At 40.4% G+C, this 21,787-nt stretch overlaps 1 protein-coding gene across 2 annotated transcripts in view; it reads left to right on the forward strand.

Moving 5' to 3' along the window:
- AKAP6 (A-kinase anchoring protein 6) overlaps positions 1 to 21,787 on the forward strand; it is a 232,942-nt gene that overhangs the window by 143,430 nt on the left and 67,725 nt on the right. For both annotated transcript variants that reach the window (XM_044436216.1, XM_044436215.1), the window contains 2 exons: positions 1,601 to 1,749; positions 10,248 to 10,368. In XM_044436216.1, the coding sequence (XP_044292151.1) occupies positions 1,601 to 1,749; positions 10,248 to 10,368 (270 nt within the window). The remainder of the gene's footprint in view (positions 1 to 1,600; positions 1,750 to 10,247; positions 10,369 to 21,787) is intronic.

Consider the following 21,787-nt stretch of genomic DNA (forward strand, 5'->3'; position numbering starts at 1 on the left):
GTACAAATAACCCTGGAATTGCATGTTGATGACCCTAACAGTAATAGCTGGACTAGGAACAGCACTCTATAAATAACATACTTGTTACTCTGAACTGAATATTGACATACCTAGTGTTCAACGAATAACCATTCCCTGTGCCTCCAAGCAAGATCTGTGCCAAAGACAGGTATTGCTGGGCACCCACTTAGGGTCCTTCACCAGCAAAGGCACGGTGACAGTTGGTCCCTGGACTTGCTCCTTCTCTTCATTGCTCACATGTCTTTAGTCCAGACAACAGTGGTGCTGGTGAAGCACTGGATGCTAATCCAGATTGCTTGCTGGATCTTTGAGAAAGGATAAGGAGCAGTAGTAGTGGGTGACGATGGCAGTGAGGAGGCAGACTAAGGTGAGGGCCCATGAAGGGTGTCTTGCCCAAGGAGCCTCAAATGTCTGAAGCCAGCACTGCCTTGAAGAAGCCATGTGGAATGGGCTCCAGATGCAAATTCTATTGCCCTTATAGTACGTCTCTTCCTTTTTTAAGCCTATGATATGAAGGAAACATGCTATGTGCAGCCTGACTAGGCATCCAATTCATCCATTGATAAAATTCCTGCACTTGAAGGTTTGGATAAAGAAAAACATGGTTAGTTCTGGTAATTGGCAGGGAGAGTGTGCAGTGTCCCCAGTCCATATCCCCATGTACATTTTGAATGTGCACACAGAACCTTTTCACTGACTTTCCTTAGAGAAGATGCTCTCATGCACACATCCCTCTGCACATGTAGAACTTACCCTTCCCTGGGCATGAATTGGGAGTTCCTTGAAGACACGCAATCATGGCTGTACATCATAACTCTGAGTGTACAAGTAAATGCTGCATAAGGCCAAATTAATTTAGATAAACTATAAAATGGACATGATTGAAATCTGAATAACTCACTCAGTGCCATGGACCTGAATGCAAGATAAATACAAATATGAAGAATATCTTGGGCAAGCTATTGAGGGTCATTTTTCTTGGTAAAAAGGCAGGGTGCAAATCAAATAAACTCAAAATGGCAGTGCTCAAGCCATTTGCTTTTGTTTTTCAACCATTTGTTCCACTTTTTATAAATTGGGGAGGGAACCTTGAAAGGGGTTCAAGTGGTTGCAACCCTTTAAGGAAATTGTTTTCTTCCTCTCCTACATGCACACATGAGCACCAGGCACTTCCCCACAATGCTTCTCTTCCCGGCATCTGGCTTTCAGGCAGCACCGTCTTCCTAGGAACAGTGGCACTGTTGCACAGAATTACTGCAAGATAACATCACTGTTTCTGGAAAGACCACTGATTAGAAAAAGAATCACTTCCACAGCCATCCAATCAGGGCATGGAGAATAATAATGAGGCTGCCACAGATGAAAGCAGGGAGTGTTTGTGCACTGTCCCTCCTCCCCAAAACATATAAAGCCAGTGTTATTAAAAAAACCACCACAATAATATTAGGACAACGTTTAATACCATTGTGGAAGGTAACTGTTGGTTGAGTTTTGTTCATTGCATCGGAAAGCTGTAACTATATAAATGTCTTCCCTATGAATAAAAATGAAGGGTTTATTTCTTGTTTTCTTTTTCTAGGCTGAGGTTCAGCTATGCTATCTGGAAGCACAAAGAGATGCTGTTGAACAGATGTCCTTAAAGCTGTACAGTGAGCAGTACAACAGCAGTAGCAAGCGAAAGGAAGAATTTGCGGATATGTCAAAAGTTCACACAGTGGGAAGTAATGGGTAGGGAACTATTCTTTTTGTTGTTTTATTCTCAGTGATCTGAGTCTTCTTTTTAAAAATGTGATCATCTCTTCCTTGCTACTGTGTTAGTCAGAAGGGTTTTTCCAAGTAAGTCAAAGATGCAGCCATTCTTTCTCCTGTATGAAAAATCCTGGATCTCACCATGTGTTTGTTTTAGATTACTAATATAAGGATCAGTTTATTATGACTCACTGTCCTTTATCAGGTGATCACTGTAAAATCAGGCTAAGTACAGATGTTCATTATTTCAGATAGAATGTATGGAATAACCTCTTCATTTCTATTTATGATGCATGTAAAGCCTTGACCCATTATATCTCTGGATTCCCCAAGTTCCCTAGCACTGTTTTATCAAAGATGTAAAAAACACAAAAGGATTGCTTTCCTGGATCATACCAAATATCCTTCTCCCCAGCACTTTTTCTCCAACAGTAGCCAGCATAATGGCCCCGAGAAACTGACAATCAAAGCATTTAGTCAGGACACCTTTCATTTGTCACTGACTGAGACATCAATCCACACAGATTTAACTGGGAGCAAGAGCCCCTGAATTTATTGATTAGGCACATTTAGGAATTAACCCTTCACACAGTGGGTGCTTAAAGCACTGTACAGATCAGCTAAAACAATCACCAATCTGTCAAAACAGGAGCAGATATCATATCCATTAAAAGCTCAGTAGAATAATATAGTTTTCACTGCCTTTCTGGAACATGGCTAAGAGGTGCTAATTTAAACTCCCTTAAGGAAGTTCCCTAATTGAAGCATTGCCACCAAGAAGTTGCGTCACCAACCGAATCTCTCTAATATAACAGGACCTCTTAAAATGACAATACGTTGTAGGCAGGTTCATATGGAAGGAATACCCCAAAATACCCCTATTGTTTAGAGTGAGGCCTACTTCTGTATAGATGTGTCTGGAGTAGCATTTTCTCCAGTTGTGTTCCTGCTCCTTTTCTTTTTTGTTTCATGATAGTTATGAGAAAAACCACATACTTTCCCTTACCTCTTGTCCTCTGGAGGAGAGAGGAGAGAAATCTTCCTATATAAGAGTTCTCCAACCCCCTTGATAGGCTGCCACAACCTAATCTTTACCTGCACGCTCTCACCTTTCCAGCCGGGGAAAGCCTAAGCTCTTTTGGGTAAGATTCCCCCTTTCAGCCCAGTTCTAGGGGAAAATAAAAAGGAAGGTGCAAGGAACATGCTAGTGCAATTTAAGTTACGTTAATAGTTTTGTCCAATTAGATGCTGCTCTCTGTTTTTAAAACTCTGCCACAATAAGTAATTTTTTGTTATTTATTTATAAAAATAAACTATACTGGGATTATTCCTACAAATGCACATGATCATAGCACTCTAGCAAGATCCTTTGAAGAATTCCTAATATTGCTAGACCATGGGTAGACGGTGCACAGTGGCAAATAATTCACCTTGAAAAGAATACACAGATATTTTAGGTGGAAGCTTGTACATCTACTCCATATCAGGCCTACATACATTCTTTCTACAAGGTGGGGTGAGAATAAAAACAGAACTGAAAAATGGCTAACAGGAAATGCAAATAGAGAAAAAAGAATAACACTGGTCTTTCAGATTATAGCAAACCAGGCCTGCATGGATGAGGACCAGCGCTTTTTTTATTTGACCTCCCATGCCATACCTCCCAGAATTCCCTGTTCCTTTTGTGCTTAGCTGAACTTCACACAATACAGGGAGGAAACACAGCTTTCCCAACAACAATATATTGTTCCCAGTGTTAATGCAAAGTATTTTGAGATGGCTTGGACTTGAATAGGCCATTACGATTTAATAATGTAGAATGATCTTTACAAATGATCTGGTCCTAATGGAGATAGAACTGGCTGTTGAATGGATCAACACAGCTGCCTGGTTTTTCATACTCTCCTTGGGTCTGCAACTATATCAACTTTCATGATGAGGGTCTGCACTTCAAAATTTTCCACTACATTACTGTTCACCTTTGCTGATGGGGAAAGGAGACACACACACACACACACACAGAGAGAGAGAGAGAGAGAGAGAGAGAGAGAGAGAGAGAGAGAAGAAAAAAATGTAGAAATGTTACTGTAAATGCATGTTAATGCAACATATTCACAGTTGAATCTACTATGTATGAGTAATTACTTGTGTGCAGGGCAATCAGGTACATATTTACTTAGAAGTAAGCCCACTGTGTTGAGAGAAGATTGCTCCCTAGTAAGCTAGCAATACTAGAACAAAACACTGATAGAGATACAGAATTTCTGTTTAGTTTGGGTGTTAGAGGAGAAATTTATTTGGGCCACACATGGACAACAGCAAACGAATGAATGCCCAGATCTCCAATTATCAACTGCTTTAATAATGATTTATTGAAGAGTTGTAGTGAATAGAAATCATTGGGCAATATTTACAGTAAGATTCTTGCTATGCATGATGCAGTATCCTAAATAGTATAGAAGGATGAAAATTAGCAGAGTTGAAAGTCCTTTGATCATTTAATGAAACTGTTCTGATATATGATGCTTTTGAAGATTTCAAAAATGATACTAGGAAAAGGGGGATATAGTAGTGATGACTTTTAAAAAAGGGTGTTCTTTTTTGTTGCTTGAATTGATTATTTTTCATAGAATGCAGGGTTTTCCTTGTGTTAGAATACGTGCACAGGCAAAAGAACCTTATTCAATCTGAATAACAATACCAGAAATTATACAAAATATTAAACTTGTACAATTGGCTCATAAAATAATTTCATATGATTTTTTGTTGGTTAATGGTACTCACAAGATAGTTTCCTCATGAGAAACACACTCATGAATTTTCATTTTATATAATGAATTAATGTCCACACCTTAAGAAATACCTTTGCATTCTGAGGATTAGATCTGCAACTCTGAATTTTTGATTACCTGTTCTCCCACTCCAACCCTTAAATACATGCCTTACAACTCAATTTTGCCACCCTGCCCTGTAAATGTACTTTGGCTTCACTGATTGCCTATGTTGCTGTTATTATTTAGCAGCATATGGGGCTGGTTTTATTTTGTGCATTCATTCATTCATTCATAACATTTTTATACTTCTTACTGTTTAAAAAAAACAGAGAGGGGGTTACATTTAAAGTGTGTGCATGTGTGAAAATCATACCCAGGGAACTCAAGTATCAGCATAAGGGAAACAAAGAATGCAGGGCTGCAGTATAAGTGCTAATCAGTGGCTACGCAATCATGCATATTTTAATAACCTTTGTAGGCACACTGCTGTTAGTGCATCACAAATCCCAGGGTGAGGTTGTTCCAGGGAATATGTGTCACCCTCCAAAAGGGGCTTTTCTGCACTACTATCAAATAACATTCCAGAGATCAAGCATAGCACTTTTGATTTACTTTTTCAAAGCCCTGGGAACACAACATCTGACAGAATCTGGTGAACTATCTCTGGAACACAAGGCGGGTTTTAAATATTTTGGAGTCATAGCACACAAGGAAATTGCCATGGTATGACAAAAGGGGCCTATTTAAGAAAAGTAGGGAGAAAGAAAGTTATCAAGGACAGCACAAGGCACACAGAGAGATCTGAAATAAAATCCATCAATGGCATTGGAAACTGTTCTTCTACCAGCAGAAAGGATCAGGACCATGACACTGCCCTGTACCTTTTCCCAATGAAAACATGTTATTAATTATTTTATACTGTTTTAAACCACGTTAGTGCAGCTTTAAGGTGCAATCTAAGGGGATGCCCTAAATCCTCTGAACTCAAAGAATTACGGGCATTGTAAGCAGGCCAGGCAGAGTGCAGAGGTGTAACTCTCTTGCCATGTTTCTCCTCAACTGGACAGCTGATCTCAAGCATCTAACTGTGGTACTTCCAAGTCAGAGGGAAGGAGGGTGAAGGGCCAGCAGCATTGCTCTCCTTCCCGCCACATGCCAAATGATACCGCCTAAACTTTTATGATTTCAGCGTAGGAGCTGGTGCAGTTCTTTCTGCCTTAGCTGTCTGGGAAAGGCACTCCAAGCACAGAGGTTCAGTTCTAACATCAGAGCTGTTTTCTGACATCTGAGCTGTGACTCTGAGAAATCCTATGGCCTTCTAGGTGCTTCCTTGCAGTCATAACCTGTGCTCAGCTGATTGCATGTTTAGACAAAAACTCCCAGAATTCTCCAGGCAGCCATAGGACTTTTCTCTATCAAAACTTGCATAGGATATAATCCTAGATTATCAGTCTGCATTAGGGTTGCTTGTGATATGCAGACAATAAGCACTAAGCAGCAAACATACAGAACATGCACACATTACCTTTGTTCCACAGAGACTCCTGAGATACTTGAATTTGAATTAATATGTAAATCAGGGTAAATAACAAAGCAGTGGTCGATGCATAATTAATATCGAATATGGATTTTGAAATGCAAAATAGCATATACATTTATATTGGCTGGGTTCACATGACACAACAAGCCCTGGCAGGTTTTTTTTTTTTTTACCATGGCTTCTCTGTCATGTCATCTGAACCCAGTCATGGTATTTCAGCATGGTAAATGAGGTCTTTAGGAATTGTTCTAAGAAATAACTGGATGGGTCCACACAACACAGCAAACAACATTGCACTGTTCTCATGGCGCACATATTTTTGTCCCAAATTACCAGTCCAGTGATCAAGTGTTTACCCAGGCACTGTGTTTTCCATGCTGCTAGCTCTGCCCTCTGGCCTTGCCATGCATCCCAATACACGAGTGAAATCTTCCCTGTGAGCCACAGCAGCCTCCTCCTGATTAGTCCACTGCAGTCCTGAGGTAGGTTTCACCTTCACCCTCACAAGTGTATTTGCATGACTGTGGGGCTTCCCAGCCAGTCCAGCCCCTACAGAGATTTTTATCAAATGAAAATAAACAGTTTGGCTGCAATTCCATCCTTCTCACTCTGGATTTTCACACTGCTCCCCTGTTTCCAAAAATACACAAAGATAAACATGTCACTCAGCTAATGGAACTAAAGAGAGCAATGATACAGCTCTTGCTAGGGAGCTGAGGGCAGTATAGATTAAAGGCTAGAAATGGCCACTCTTGTGGCCACTCTTGCTAGGGGACTTTGTGTGATGTAGTGGTTAAGACTGGGACTCAGGCGATCTGGGTTCGAGTCCCCGCTCAGCCATGGAGCTAACTGGGTGACTCTGGGCCAGTCACAGACTCTCAGCCCAACCTACCTCACAGGGTTGTTGTTGTGGGGATAAGATGGAGGAGGAGATGTAAGCTGCCTTGAGCCCTTTGTAGGAAAAAGGCAGGATATAAATCGAAAAATAAATAAATAAATAAATAAATACCAACAGTAGTAAAATGGCAGTCCCCGGTATAGACAGCTAGAGAACCCCAGGTGAAGCATGAAGACCTCAAAACAAGCTATTAATTCTCTCCATGGTTTCAGAAAACTAATCCTACCATGCAAAAACTCCAGAACTGAGTCTGAACAACACAACACAACAGACCCAGTGCAAGGATAGCTCCACACTTCAAAAGGAAGTTCAAGGAAGTTAACATACATGAGAGCTTGAGGGAGCCTCCCAAAAGCACACTCTTCTATGACAAACTGGCACAACTATGCCTGGATCACAAGGACAACACAACCACCTACAATGTGAGAAGTAGAATCCCTCCCTCCCAGCCCATGAAGGGTGTCCAATCACCATTGAGAAGTTCCCATTCCTTACTCACTCCATCTCCAGAAGGCTAGAACTGTACTCCTCCCAGCTAAGCTCATCCAGCAGTGCTTCTCTGAGCAGCATCCTCTGCCACCCTCTTCAGACCACCAGATGCCCCCCTCCCCCCACACACACCAATAGTCTGCCTAGGCAAAGCAGGACTAACCATACCTTTCTCAAATCCATCCCTTGCATCCCAGCAATCACTTCAGGCATTGGCTGCCCTGCAACCTTTTCCTCCAGCACCAGCATCTACCATATTGAGGGATGTGGCCAGGAAATGTCATGGGTGGGGCCAGAGGGTGCACAGACAGGGCTGTGGGGGGTGTCCTCCCAGGAAGCAGTGTGAATTATATTACCCAAGAAAAGCAATCAGAACTGGGACACTAAGGCAGGAAGGAATGGGCATGCATCTCAAGAGCAATTCACACTCCCACCTCTGCCACATATGAAATTATCTCCAGGGAAAGAGATGCAGCAGGCACAGCACACCATCACTGATCTCAAGCAGTTGGTGATCCAGAGCCTCACCACCACAGAGCAGCCCCCAAGGACATGAATCAGGAAAATATAACAGTCCTTATACCACATTTCTCACCTCCTCCCAGTGAGGGTGCCTTGCCATGACTGAGATTGGTCATGCAGGGTATGCTCAGTGTGCAAGACAAGCCTCCCTTTGGAGTCTTCTCAGAAGGGTAAGCCAGCTCAGAAACCCATGAACAGGAGGAGACACTGCAGTCGCTGAGCAAGCAGTTGGAAGTGGAGGAGCCAAAGAAGCAGAGGGCTCAGAGTGCCACCTAACTGCTGGAAAAGCACAAAATAGATAGAGTGCATCTAAGCCAAGGAACTGATTACAACCAAGGAACTGGCTGGAGAACAGAGATGTTCTAATACATGAATGAGCAGGAAAACCAAAGGCTGGTCACCAACTGCTTACTCAATGTCTACACTCAGCTATTGGTTTCCTTAGCAGAGTAGAGTCCTTGCTCCAGAGATGTGGATGCAAAGATGCCACCAAGCACTGGCCATGGTGGGGTGGACTGACAAGCTTTTCTGTCTTGCAGTGAGATGTGTCGGTACTGGTTGTGGCAGATGTGTTTTCCCCAAGGCAGACCTGCAGGCAGCCCTCAGTCCCCTCAGCACATTGCTACATGCAAGCCATGGCATGGAGATGTGCAGATACATTTCTGCAGTGTTGGGGAATGGGAAGTGTAAGGGCCAGTTGCAGTAGTGGCAGAAGTGCATCCAGTGACTAGATGCATGCTAGCTTGGAGAAGAATGCTCTGCTGGAGGGGTGGGGTAGATTCTGGACACAGCTTTTGGGCAGCAGAGCTTGCTCACCAGCAGGATAATTTAATCATTCTGTGTGAGCAATGATACCCTGCCGTTTCTTCCTGAATAACTCCTTTCCATAACCTGCATCTCATTGATGCTACTGAAATAAACATGTATTTTGCTACTGATGCCTCATTCCTGTTGGGAGGATTTGGTGTGGGATTGAGAGGATAGGGCATACGGAGTGCAGCGATACAGCACTAAAAGCAACGCTATGATTGGCATCATCCTTAACACAGTTGTCTGAAACATCCCAGAATAAGTGTTCCATGAATGTACAACACACTTGCATTTAAGGCATGGGGAGATTCCCGCATTGTTCATACATTATTGTGGAACTAGCCCTAAGTGTAATCATAATGGTTGTGTTACATGAATATTGACTTGGTTTTAATATAATTCAGCACTGATAAGTGCATCCCAAATATATGTGTGTCCAGAGTATTTATATTGAACTGCTTATGGCTTGCACCAATTCCCTTGTGGCCTACAAGAAGCATAGCGGATATCACTGATTTAAATTTAAATATACCATGATAATTAGTTTTGGTAAGCAATAATACTGGAAGTGTTGCTTGCTACCATATGGCCCATAGATTCATAATTATACTTTGAAGCTGAAGGTAAGGTTATGGAGAGTTTCAGTTTAGCAAGTCTGGATTTTTAAAAGTCAGACAATTTTGCAGTTTTTCCATGTGCACCCTCTCTTTCTTTTTCGTATCACAGTGTTTTACTTATTCACTAGGCTTTCAATAGAGAATAACATTAATCCTTTTAAGCTCCTTATTCTAATGATTTATTTTGTTGGAAACCGTTGTGATCCTTCTTTGAATTTTAATGATTGCTGGCTATTCAAGGATTCATTGTTTTGACTTCCTGTCCTTACCTTTGTTTCTAACATGTCTGTAGGGAACACCTGTCTAATACTGTATCTGGCCTTGGTTCTCACTGGCTTACCATATTCACTCAAGCCTATCTTAAAGCGTTATGTTGAAATGCTAGCTACTCATGCATGAAAATAAATGTAGGATATATATTTGCAGAGATAGGCAGATAGACAGCAGAGAGATGGCTAAATGGATTGAGTCATTTTTCTGTGAAAGTAGTATTTTTGGTGCAAATAATAGCACATAATGCTCAGTGCAGAGAAGTTTGCTAAATATGCTAGCACTTCAAAAACCATTAAGCAGTTCTATATGTAATTCCCATTTCTTAAATTTCTGAAGCAAGTGAAATATGTCTGCTGTTGTTGACAGAATCTAGCATAATTTGCTGAGATTTAGGTCATGGCTTATATGGGAGTTGAATTTTCCATCCTCCTTGTTGAAATAAAGAATTGCTTCCACAACAGAGTATGAATATCGTACGTTTTGGAGAATACCTTATTCTAATACAAGATTTTTATACTCTATTATGCATAATACATTTTGTTCCTTATCTGCAGCCTTTTGGACTTTGATTCGGAATACCAGGAGCTCTGGGATTGGCTGATTGACATGGAATCCATAGTGATAGACAGCCATGACCTGATGATGTCAGAGGAGCAGCAGCTGCATCTTTACAAGGTTAGAGCTTCCGTTACTCCCTTTACCTAGCTATAGAAGATCTGATTAGTTTGACAAGTCTTTCTCTCACAGGATAGCCCTGCGTTCATTGTATATATCATGGTGTCTATTAGAATTCCCTTCCCTGTCCCCAACCTCATTTCCATCCTCTCTGTGCTGACAGCCTGCACCAACATCATAATTGTGAGAAAGTTCCCTTTATCACATTCTATTTGGTGCAATTCTATAGGAGGACAAAGATTTGTCTTTGGAGTGAATAGAAATAGATGAAACTGCATTCATAAAGAGACTCAAACAAAATGAAGAAAAAATGATAGTAGCGTTTAGAAAATGTGTTTTGATTGGAGCTTTCTTCTAGATTTAATGTACCTTTCACACCTCTTTAGTAAAGAAAAAAATGCCTTGAGTTTAGTTTATTGCTTTCAGGATATAGAATTCTTCCAATTTGATTTGTATTAGTTAAATGGAAAGCATATATTCTTGCATTAAAACTGTATGCTGCTTATGAATTAAGCACAGTAATTGTAAACTTACAATTGCAATTTTATTGTCTAAGAGAGAAGGGGGAGGGAGAAAGTTGTTCTTTTCTTGCTGTTGCTATTAGCCAGGTAGCCTGATAATTTGCCCTTAATAAAGCATTAATAAAACTTCTTTAAAAGCTGTACGTTCATCTTTAGCCTCCACTTAGGCTTTTGTATGTGATGTGGAAATCCAGGCTAGTACTGGTGCGGGAGTGGGGGTGGAATTTGGAAACTGAAGGAGGGACTTTATACAGAAATATCAGGATGCAGTAAATCTTCCTCATTTAGGCAATTTTTATTGGACTAATTCTGACAGTTGTCATCCTTGAATTGCTTTGAGCATATGGCATATCTCAAAGACCAGATTGTGAATCATAAAAAATAAAATTAATAACTAACCACAGAATCAGCAACAGTATAATGACAAGAAACAGCTACCCTCTAGCTTTTTAAAATTTCTTATAGAAGAAATGATACTCTCAAGGTCAAATAGAAGTTGTTTTCTTTCTTCTCTGCTCATATTTTTTAAAGAATTTAATCAAATACATTTTTATAAAAACAAAATATTTAATTCTGTCTGGGTTTTGTGAGAATTTTCGGCACAAATGACTTGAATAGACCAATACTAGTACATGTAGCAAGTTTAGGTACTGAGTTTAGGTACTGTATTTTACCCTTTGCTTTAGAAACTTCTGCATATTAACTAAATATGCATATTAACTAAAAGCATATTAACTTAGCCTGATCCAAAGAGCCATACAGCCAGCAAATAAATGCACATGACTGGCTGCAAAGATTACTGCTGTGCTGACACAGGGCAAAACAACAGGGCATAACACCCTTATCTACAGAGCTAGTAGCCTGTTAGGATGTCCCAGTGGTGAGCAAGCCCCTCACAATGCAAAAGAAAATGGGACCCACTGAAGTGCCACATTGAAAGAGCTGTTCTGGAGTGGTTTGGTACATGCCTCAAAGTACTAAGCATTTACTTTCAGATTATATTAGGATTCCCATCAGGGCCAGCATCAAAGGGAACCTTGGCACGCACCTGCTTGCTCATCACTTACTGTGGCCCCCAAAATGGCGATAGTGGTGTGAAGGCCACAGTGAGTGCCATTGCCTGCTTGCATTCTGTCCCTGCCCGTCAAGCAAGCAAACAGCAGCATTGATAGGAAGGAAGATGGGGAGCAATGGCAGCTGCTGATAATGGCAGTGAGAAGGCAGAGTCATTTATGGATGGGGCCCATTGAGGACCGTCAAAAACCTGGAGCCAGCACTGATTCCCCTGTAGCAGAGTCCACATGACTGTGCTGTCACATATGTGCATTTTGTAGCCTTGTTGGCTGAATTTCTTGTCCTTTTGTACATACATGAAACAGTGTGAAACAGGGCACTAGTCACCATTCCTACATTGCTGAGGTCAAGAATCCTTGTAAAGTGCTCCTAGGGAGTAACGTGGATCTTTCTTGGACAGTGAGAGCCACCCTCCTTCTCGTGCAGTTTTCCCACCCCCACCCATTCTATTGCTTTAGAAAATTCACCTTCAGGGGTTGCAATCTGCAAGAGAACCTCCCCTCCATGGGGTTTTTTGTATTTTTCTATTCATCTACCCAGTAGCTAAAAATACCCCCAGGCCTGCTTTTGTTCAGCAGAAGAGAACATACAGATGCTTGTATATTTAGAGGAAGAGGACTTTTAGCAGAAACATCACTGGGTGAGAAGGGTTAAGGAACGGCCTTCCTCACACCAATCTTCAGCTGTTAGACGATGGCATGAATTACATTTGTCTGAGTGTCATGCATAATGTGGCCTTCAGCAGGACATGAAGCAGTGACTCTACCTATGGCGGTTTCTATAAAAGTTCTACATAAGAACAGGCAAATCTTGAGCAATGCACACTGAACCACAGACAGTACTTGAACCATCCTTCTTTGTACCAATTATTTAAAGCAATGTGCTTCTTTCTAAGTCCGTATGCTATGACTGTAGAGATTGCCCTGTCTTTATGATCATTATATCCATCATAAACAATTATAGGCAATGGCTTTTATAATCAATATAGATTTTGGAACAATTCTCTATTTTTTATTCTCCTATAATTTAAATTGGGAAAAAGATATTAAAAGAGCACAAACTACAATATTAAAAAGCTTCTGTTAGCACATCCATTGTGATCCATATGGACACAAGGGCCTATTCTACATAAGACACTTACTGGGTTCTTACAGTTGTTTAAGATTCTTCTGACAAGGATATGACTTTCCAGTTTTGCTTCTGTTTCTAAGAGCATTTTCCTAGTTTTAGGGTTTTAGTGTGGGGGAAATGGAATATTATTTCTGAAAAGGAAAGAACATATATTTTCCTACTTGTGTAATTTTGCTATTTTGCTGTAGCACAGCACCACCTCGAGGTTATATAGTGGGAAGGAAAATCTCTTTGGGTTCTCTCACATCTCAGCTCTGCAACAAAACTGAAAGCAAATTAAACACATTTACAGTTTCATGTAGAAAAGTTGAAAATGGCTGCAGGAGCAGAGTTAAACTGTGTATATGTGATAGGTAACCATGAAAACCATCACAGAGTCATAGCATAATATGCCACAAATACTTAATTAAAAGATATTTCACATGCCAGCAAAGTACTAGAAATAAGAAATCAAACATAGGGGGATTAGTAGCATGGATTTAAAATAGTAATATATGGTTTGATTTGGGAAATATTGTTACATTTGGAGAAAATCTCATAAATATTCAATGAGAATAAGAAAATATTGGGTGTAGAGATTTAAGCATGAATGTGTGTAGAATCCATTGGAAAAATAACTGCAGACAGTAGCTTTTCTTTTAAAGAATGGAACAATCTCAGCTCGCTGATTGAGGCACAATCCTGCTTGTGTTTGGACAGAAAAAGCTCCTACAGTTCCCAGCATTCCCCAACCTGTCATGCTGTCTGAAGAATCCTGGGTGTTGTTGGACTTTTTGTCTGCCTAAACATACTGTTGTACTTCTCTTAATGTACAGATGGTTTTATATCTAAAATAAAACATCAGATTTAATTTAGACATAACAAAAATATAAAATATGACATATGTTTATTGACTGCATACAGCTATATAAGGTTTCTTGCAAATGGTTCCTTTTTGAGAGTCAAGATTGTTGGTCCATGAATGTTTGACCCATATCTAGTGAGCTTCCACCTCCTGAATCTGAGTTGATGTAATGGGATGAATGCCTATGCATCTTTAGACAGAAAAAAGTCCTACAACTCCCAGTATTCTTCAGCCAGCATTACATTTTATGCATTAATCTGCCTCAAATTCCTGGTCATCTGTGGTACAATGCAAGTAGTTAAACTGAAAGCTGACGTAGCATGAAGTGAACAAAAGAGTTCAGAAAAATCAGTAACAACATTTGTGATTTTCAAATCAGCAAAAACATACTTTCCAGATTCTGAATATGGCTTTGTGAGAGCTGTATTCAGATATCAAATAGTTCTTTCTCATGAATTTGTTTTAAAAGGTTGAAAAGGATATGTGAACTCATCCAAGGGAAGTCATACTTAATTCTTCACTCAAGATCCAAGGTTCAGCGGAGTGGAATTTAGCAGCCAGGGAAAAAATATTGCAGTAAATATTAGCATTCTAAAGATATTCAAACAATATTGCAAAAAAGTAACATTTTCCCTAACACAAGTCTGTTAATAGCTTTCATTCAGTTCCCAGGAGTACATGATGTGCGTGTGTGTGTGTGTGTGTGTGTGTATGGGTCATTTCACACATTAATCTTTGCTTCAGTACAGTCACCCGAGATGGCTGCATTGTGTCAGTGTCATATAGTGATTTGTTTCTTGTGCAAAAGTTCCCATATGGTGGCAACCGGTACTTGTCACAATTGGAAGCTTTGTTCTGAAGCCTTTCTAGTGATGCGGTAAATACTAGATGCTGCCACATGAGGGCTCATTCGAGTGCAGAATTTGAGTTATAATGTACAGGTTGTGCATTTCCTTCGTACAAAATGTACTTTTTCATTTTCCTTTTTTTGGCCGCACTGGACCCTCATAGCTTTTAGTGTGATTCAGTATGGGCCGAATGGTCAGCTGTTGCATTGGCTATCCTCATGCAGAAGAACAGAATACAAATCAGGACTGGCAGTAGCTTGTACACTCTTTTCAGTGCATGATGCTCCACTACAGGAACCAGTTCATTACACTTTCTCTTTTCTGAAGGTGGGTTTCTTAAATCCACAGAAGCCCCCTCCCAGTTATTGAGTTGATAAGTAATTACACCTCTGAGCCAGCTCAGCAAACCTTCTCTGCCAGGTTACCTGCTGTGTTATCACTATTGCCAGCAGTAATCTCTGCCTCTAAGGAGTCCATAAATGGGAACAATCCATAATAAAACAAGTACATTGCAAGGCAAAAGCATACATTAAAAGCATAATAACATAGAAATACCAGAACTGGGTATGAGAAAATTATCTGTATATTCACAGTTCAGCATTCATTCCCAGTGATTCAGATTCCACACCGATTCAGACCAGTTTTTCTGCATTCCCTTTAAACTGAACAATGATGATAACAGGTCTTGAAAAATAGACTTAGTATATAATCACAGTTTTTGGTATCTGTTGGTCAGTCTTTTAATGTAATGTTATATCCACAAAGAATTCTCCTTCTTCTGCCTCCAGGGGGCATTAGAATACAATTTTATTTCAGCAAACAAACCTGTAATTATTTTTGAAATCTTCCTTTATATGCATCTGACATAATGTCAAGAATGAGACTCTCATTGCTATCAATGCACTATCAACTTTCTTTTCGTATTAACATTCGTGTCTGCATAGCAGGGAACTGGCCGTTCTTGATCTTCCCTCCTTGCTGGACTATCCTGGTCAGTACTGCCACCACTTTGTCTCCAGGAAACAGACCTCCTGCAGCTGCAGGCTGAGGGTCAAGTACATGTTACTGTAAGGCCAAAGGAAACAGTGGCATTGCCCGGCTGCCCGGCAATGCAGCATCGTGGGCTTAGTCTAGATCAGAAGCCTAACATGGGGGAATTCTAATTTTCCCCAGTCCTGCTGTGGCCCAATCCAGACCAGGACCCCAAAGTCAGTTTGTATGTTCCCCCATCAAATGGCAGACTCAGAGTGAGCCTTAAAAAGCTCTTGGGCTTCCTAGAGGCTGCAAGCTCCTGCCATACACTGCAAAAGACCTTTGCCTTAAACGGGTTGTGCTCACGTTTGGTGCCTTAGGCTTTGGGTGGCACAGAGACAACTGGGGTGTGGGAATGGCTTCAGACCAAACGCCTTAGGATCTGGGAATGGGGGCAGTGAGGATTGTCCCAGGGGTTTCTGTGGCTGAAGCTCCTGCAGCAATAAGAGGGTCAATGGGTGCTTCTGTGGACCAGCCCTCTCTGAACCAGCAAGGTCTATGTCAGAGGTTTTTCCCACTGTAGAAGGGGAATTAGAACCTGGGTCATGCAATGCACTGACTGAGGCTAGGGTGGGGAAGGGAAGGGAAGGGAAGGGAAGGGAAGGGAAGGGAAGGGAAGGGAAGGGAAGGGAAGGGAAGGGAAGTTCTATTTTGGGTGTGAGACCACAGGAAGTAGGGCAATTTCTGTCTCAGGCATCTGGTCATTAGGTACTTTGTTTTCCAGCCAGTGGCAACTGGCAAGCAAGACAGTACGGCAGGGCAAGACTGACATTTCATCATTCAATTTGATCAATTTGATCTAGCATCATTCAATATGCTAGAAGCAGAGATTGATATTACAGGAGAGTTGATGACGTGTACACAGTGGTGCAAACTTTTTATGACTGTCTGCTGCCTTAACCTCAGTTTCTGTTGCCTAGTTATCCTTTGCCATTATCCAAATTTGGGAGGTATGTACCCAAATTATGGGGTTCCTTTTTATAGATCTGTGCTAAATGTAAAAATTAGTTCATCCTCCTCCTACATTATATTATCTTGGCCTGATCACTGCATTCTATAAAGATCCAGTGATAATTATCCTGCACAGGATTTATAGGATCTGGCCCAAGCGTCTAAACTCCTCTCATTAATCCTCTAATAGAAACCTCTGTATTGATGCAAGATTTCTGCCTGGAGTGTTCAAAAATTAAGCAAATCAGGGTTTATTGGAGCTGTGGAGATTAGAAATGAATGTACTAGACAGAGAAAGTTAATGATAATTCCTTACATTTCCCCCAGAAGATTAATTGTGCGTTAGATTAAAACCCCATTAAATTGAGTAAGATATGATTGTTAAAATTGTTAGCATGTAGGGAGTAAAATTAACCAAACATTTCTTTACAAATATAAAAATGTTGGCATCTCCTTTGACATTTGGAGGGTTGATTATAAAAGCATTTAAGGTGCTTGAAATACATACTGCATAAAATGTGCCCTGATTAAATCTTCAACAAGGATGTGTGCCATGGTGGGTACAAGAAATACCAGTACTAGCATAATGATTTATAAGGAAATTTGTTGATTTAGTTACAGGAAAGCTAAAACACAAAGCTGTCCAATAAAACACAACTTGCTCACTTGGCTGAGTAGCTTCAAAATATTTATCAGAAGTGGATAATTTCTAAGGAAAGTTGGATTTAAAAAGTAGTTTCCTCTCTGTTGCCCTACATGAGCCAAGAACAGCTGGTGATAGGATGGAGATTAAATTGGAGCAGCCTTCTCCAGACTGGTTCTGTCCTTATGATTTGGATACATCTCAGAGCATTCCTGACCAATGCATGGCTAGTGCTGAGTAGAAGTCCAAAATAACTGGAAGATGCCACGGAAAACATATTTTAAAAAACTAGAACTAGGTTCTGTCTTCCCTTAATGGAAGAGCCCTGGTCATGCAATATGCCTTCATTCACTTTTCAGGAACCCGCTCGCCCACTGCACTCCATTTAGCAGGGTCCCCTGATTTCGTGGCTTGGTTCACATGGCACAGCACAGCCAATATTGGACTATTTGATCCATGGTGAATTGCTGTCTGCAGGCAATTTGGTTCATGACCAAAGCAGGAGTTCAGTATGCAAAATGCGCACTGCATGCACACTGTATGTGCCACAAGGGACTGCCATGTCATGCGAACTGTCTCTCTTTGTAGCATTTTCAGCAGGCTGAAAGGGCTGCCCTTGGGAGGAAGGGACAAAGGTGTCTGCTTCCTCCAGTCCAGTTCCACATAACTAAATTTAGATCCAATCCTTTATATATAGTGTGGAAGCCACATAGTGGAAGGACGTCCTCTCCCACATGAACCTAAACAACAGTTACAATTGTCATCAGTGACCCTTCAGCAGTTGCTGCCAATCATCACAGGTTAGGCTTGGAGCCACCAGATTCTTCTGTTATGGCACACCAGCATCTCAGAAATGCCCAACATGCAGCCCAACAAGTTTTAGGCACCATGCTAAGACTTTTAAAAATTTATCCTCACATTTAAATTAGTGGAAAATTCATAACTTCTGATGAATTTTATTTTAAATGACTGCTTTAACCATTGTACTGATTCTGGTTTTATGTTGATCTTGTTTTGGTGCTGCTGTACTTTAAATATCTTGGTAGTGATTTCATTGTCTTGTTTTACATTTGTTACCCATCTTGAAAAGATTTTTAAGGTGTGGTATAAATCAAGTAATGGTCCTGTCATTCACCATATCTGTTGACTGAAAAAACACAGCTAGTTTTAATCCTTCTATGTATATGTGAAGTTATAATTTTACCTCATTGTGTGTTTTCCGGTTAGCCCATGCTCTTCTGGGGCCTGATTTAGGATTTCAGTCAGCCTGCTAAATAATTTTGTGGGATTGGGAAACATGACTATCTTACTACAGTAATCAGTCCTGACTCTAGAGCATTCATGAATGTTAAATGGCACAATTCTCTCTGCTTCTGTTCTTTAACCCATTACTTATCCATAAAACTGCCCTCTTATCCTATGGCTGATAAGCTTACACATCAGACTTTGGTAAGGAATTCCTATTGGGAAGCCTCTTATCACAGGCAAGTTCCCCTGCCTCTCCATCATGCATGGAGCAGTTGATGAGGTTCATTTTGCTGGTAACTGGGTTCTTTTAGTCTCCCTGAGAGGTTTATGTTTAAAAGCTGAGAGTTACTGTTTTTGTGAGTGAGGAGAGAAGTGGCTTCTTCTACCATTGTTGTCCCAGTGATGTTCTTTGTCAAAAAAGATTTATGCTAAAATGTATCTGCTTGTGAGTTTGGCTTCCGTTGATGTGACACATACTCCTTTTTCTTGGTTCCTGGCCCTGTTGAGGAGAAGTAAGTGATGCCTCTGAGCAAACCTGTATAGGATTGGGTATGCTCCTTACATTTGTGCCTTGTAAACTATCAGGAGTGCATAACAATGTTAGCATATAGAAATATTCTTGGCAACCTAGAAAGAATTTTAGTTAAGGTAGAATATAACTAATATTTGTCCACGAATAAGCAGATGTAATAATTCACTTGACAACTAGGCAGCATTTGCTACTATGCCTCATCTTAAAAGCTCTTCCATGACCCCATTTCTAGCACACACTTTACTCATCATTGCAAAGTAGGCTACTGCAGAGTTAAATGAATCACTCACACAGAGGAGAGCCTTCCATGATGCATAATATGAAAGTTAGGAGGATAGGGCTAGGGCACTGATCATTTGTGGGAGAAGAGAGTATCTCTATTTCCATTGGTAAAATGTTGAAGGGTATAGTGTCACTGTACTTCTGAAGGTGCGATTCAGTTTCTCCTCTAGATTTGCTGCTGCTCCTTGTGCTTTCTCTCTCTTTGCCTCTGTGCAACGCTGTGGCCTGGAGTGGATCAAACAAACCATGGTGAAAGTTTCCCTCATTTGCATCACTTCTAGACAGCCCTGTCGTACTCTTTGCTGACAGGAAATCACTGTCTTTGTCACCTTTCTTCAGTGATCTCCTTTTGGCAGAGATGGTCCATGTGACCAGGATTAATCACAACAATAATTCTGCCTCAGAATTCAATGACATGTTTTGCTCCGTACTCCAATAACAGGGGAAGCAGGAGTCAGTAGGAAATGACTACATTAATTTCCGAGTGAAAAGATAATTAACACTTAAAGACTAATGTTATAACCTATGAAGCTGTAATTCAAATTAATGAAAACGTGTTGCAGGGCGGGGGGATAATTTTCTCCTTTATTGTTAAAATAAAGGCAAAATAATTTGGGAACCTCAAAGAAGAGAAAAGCAAAGTATATTTAAAGGGGAGGGAAAACTTAAACTATAATACTTCAGTGTTTGAAACTGCAGACTGAAGTGTGTGTAAAGTGCTTACTTAGATGATATGAATAGGACACTGGCAAACAAAAGCAGCAGTGTGTGCTCCCAGAATGCTGTGCTTAAAGGAGTTTCCTTGGCAACAGAAATGCAGTTCCAAAAGTAGACAGAACTTTCCTCAGAAAACATGCTATTAATAACAACCTTCCGGAACAACCTGGAACAATTTGACTACTCGGCATTGATAATGCCAAGTGTTCTGCAAATTAATGTAACACAACAGTTAGATGTTTCTCTTGCCCATAATTCTTCTGAAGTTGAAGTGTGGGTTCTGTTCTGCTTGTGGATATAAATGCAAGAAGCCATTCCAAGTGTTAGCAAAGTGACAGAACGCTGAAATAGTGTCCGCTCAACTAATGTCCTCTCTGTGTTGTTTTATTTTGTACAACAGATTAGTCCAATTAGATTATTTTATTCTAATTGAGGAGATAAAAAGGACTGCATGTTTACTGAAGCCAAATGTAAGTGTAGATATAGTTTTACCAATTTACCACTGGGTAGAAAATATGTTAAAAGGTCTGAACGTTGGAAGGCTGTGAATTCAGTGTACATACATTAAGACTTGATCTTCTTAATTTTGTGTGGGTGCTACGGTATCTTTCTGCAAACCATATACTTTCATATATCCCCCTGCAAATCCATCTATCGTATGACAATATTGGCAACATTTGTCTTTTTATTTATTTTCAGTGCTCAGTCCATTTATTTCATTGACTAAGAGTGCCTTAAGACAATTAGCACTAACAGAAGCTGAAGTTTATTTGGATGGCCCCTGCGTGCTCTCCACAGCTCTAAAGAACCAGTTTGCACAGAAAGTACAAAATATGCTATCCATGCAGACTTTTGAAAATATGTCATAATTGCTGTCTGCCAAGAGAATAAACTAATTTCAGTTATGCCTTGCCAACTAGAATCATTAGAAATCTGTTAAAGGCCATAAGTTTACTAGACAGGAAAGGTAGACAACTCTACTGCCTTGACCTTTCTTGAATCCTCAGTTCTAAAGGTTAAAAGTAATCAATATCTCATTGTGCATCCTGGTAATAAGTAATAACCATCATGTTAAAATCTAAATGATTGCAGATCGCACTTAAGCATGTTGACCCATTTGGGAGCCTTTTTAATTGCAATCAGGATAGTGATTATGGCTTGCTAATAAACTTTTAGCCTAAATGGCAAAAATTGCAGCCTTCAGCTTTTCATAAAATATGACTTCAGTTCCCAATGCTGACTGAAAAGGATGTGTTGCAAGTCAAAAACCCATTTCTATGAAATAGAGCTAGATATTTTTATGTTACTTTTACAAAAATGAAGAAAGGGTTTAAGAAGATATCAGTGACTTGGTTTCTTTTTCCAATGCTTTCATTCTGTATGCTACATCCATGATAAAGCTTATACTGAAGAGCATTTCATACCACATGGAGTAGGTGCACAGACTTCATCCATGCTTTGAATTAACATGTAGAGGGTGCCAGGCCTTATCTAGCACCACTGGTGTCCATCACCACTGCATGATGATGAACGTTCATTGGAAAGAATTCTCCAAGTGTAAAGACCTCAGTGCTGAGAGCTTGCACATTTTCCTTT

This window comes from Varanus komodoensis, unplaced genomic scaffold (genome assembly GCF_004798865.1).
Source record: "Varanus komodoensis strain SLA01 unplaced genomic scaffold, ASM479886v1 scaffold3, whole genome shotgun sequence".
Classification (NCBI taxonomy): domain Eukaryota; kingdom Metazoa; phylum Chordata; class Lepidosauria; order Squamata; family Varanidae; genus Varanus; species Varanus komodoensis.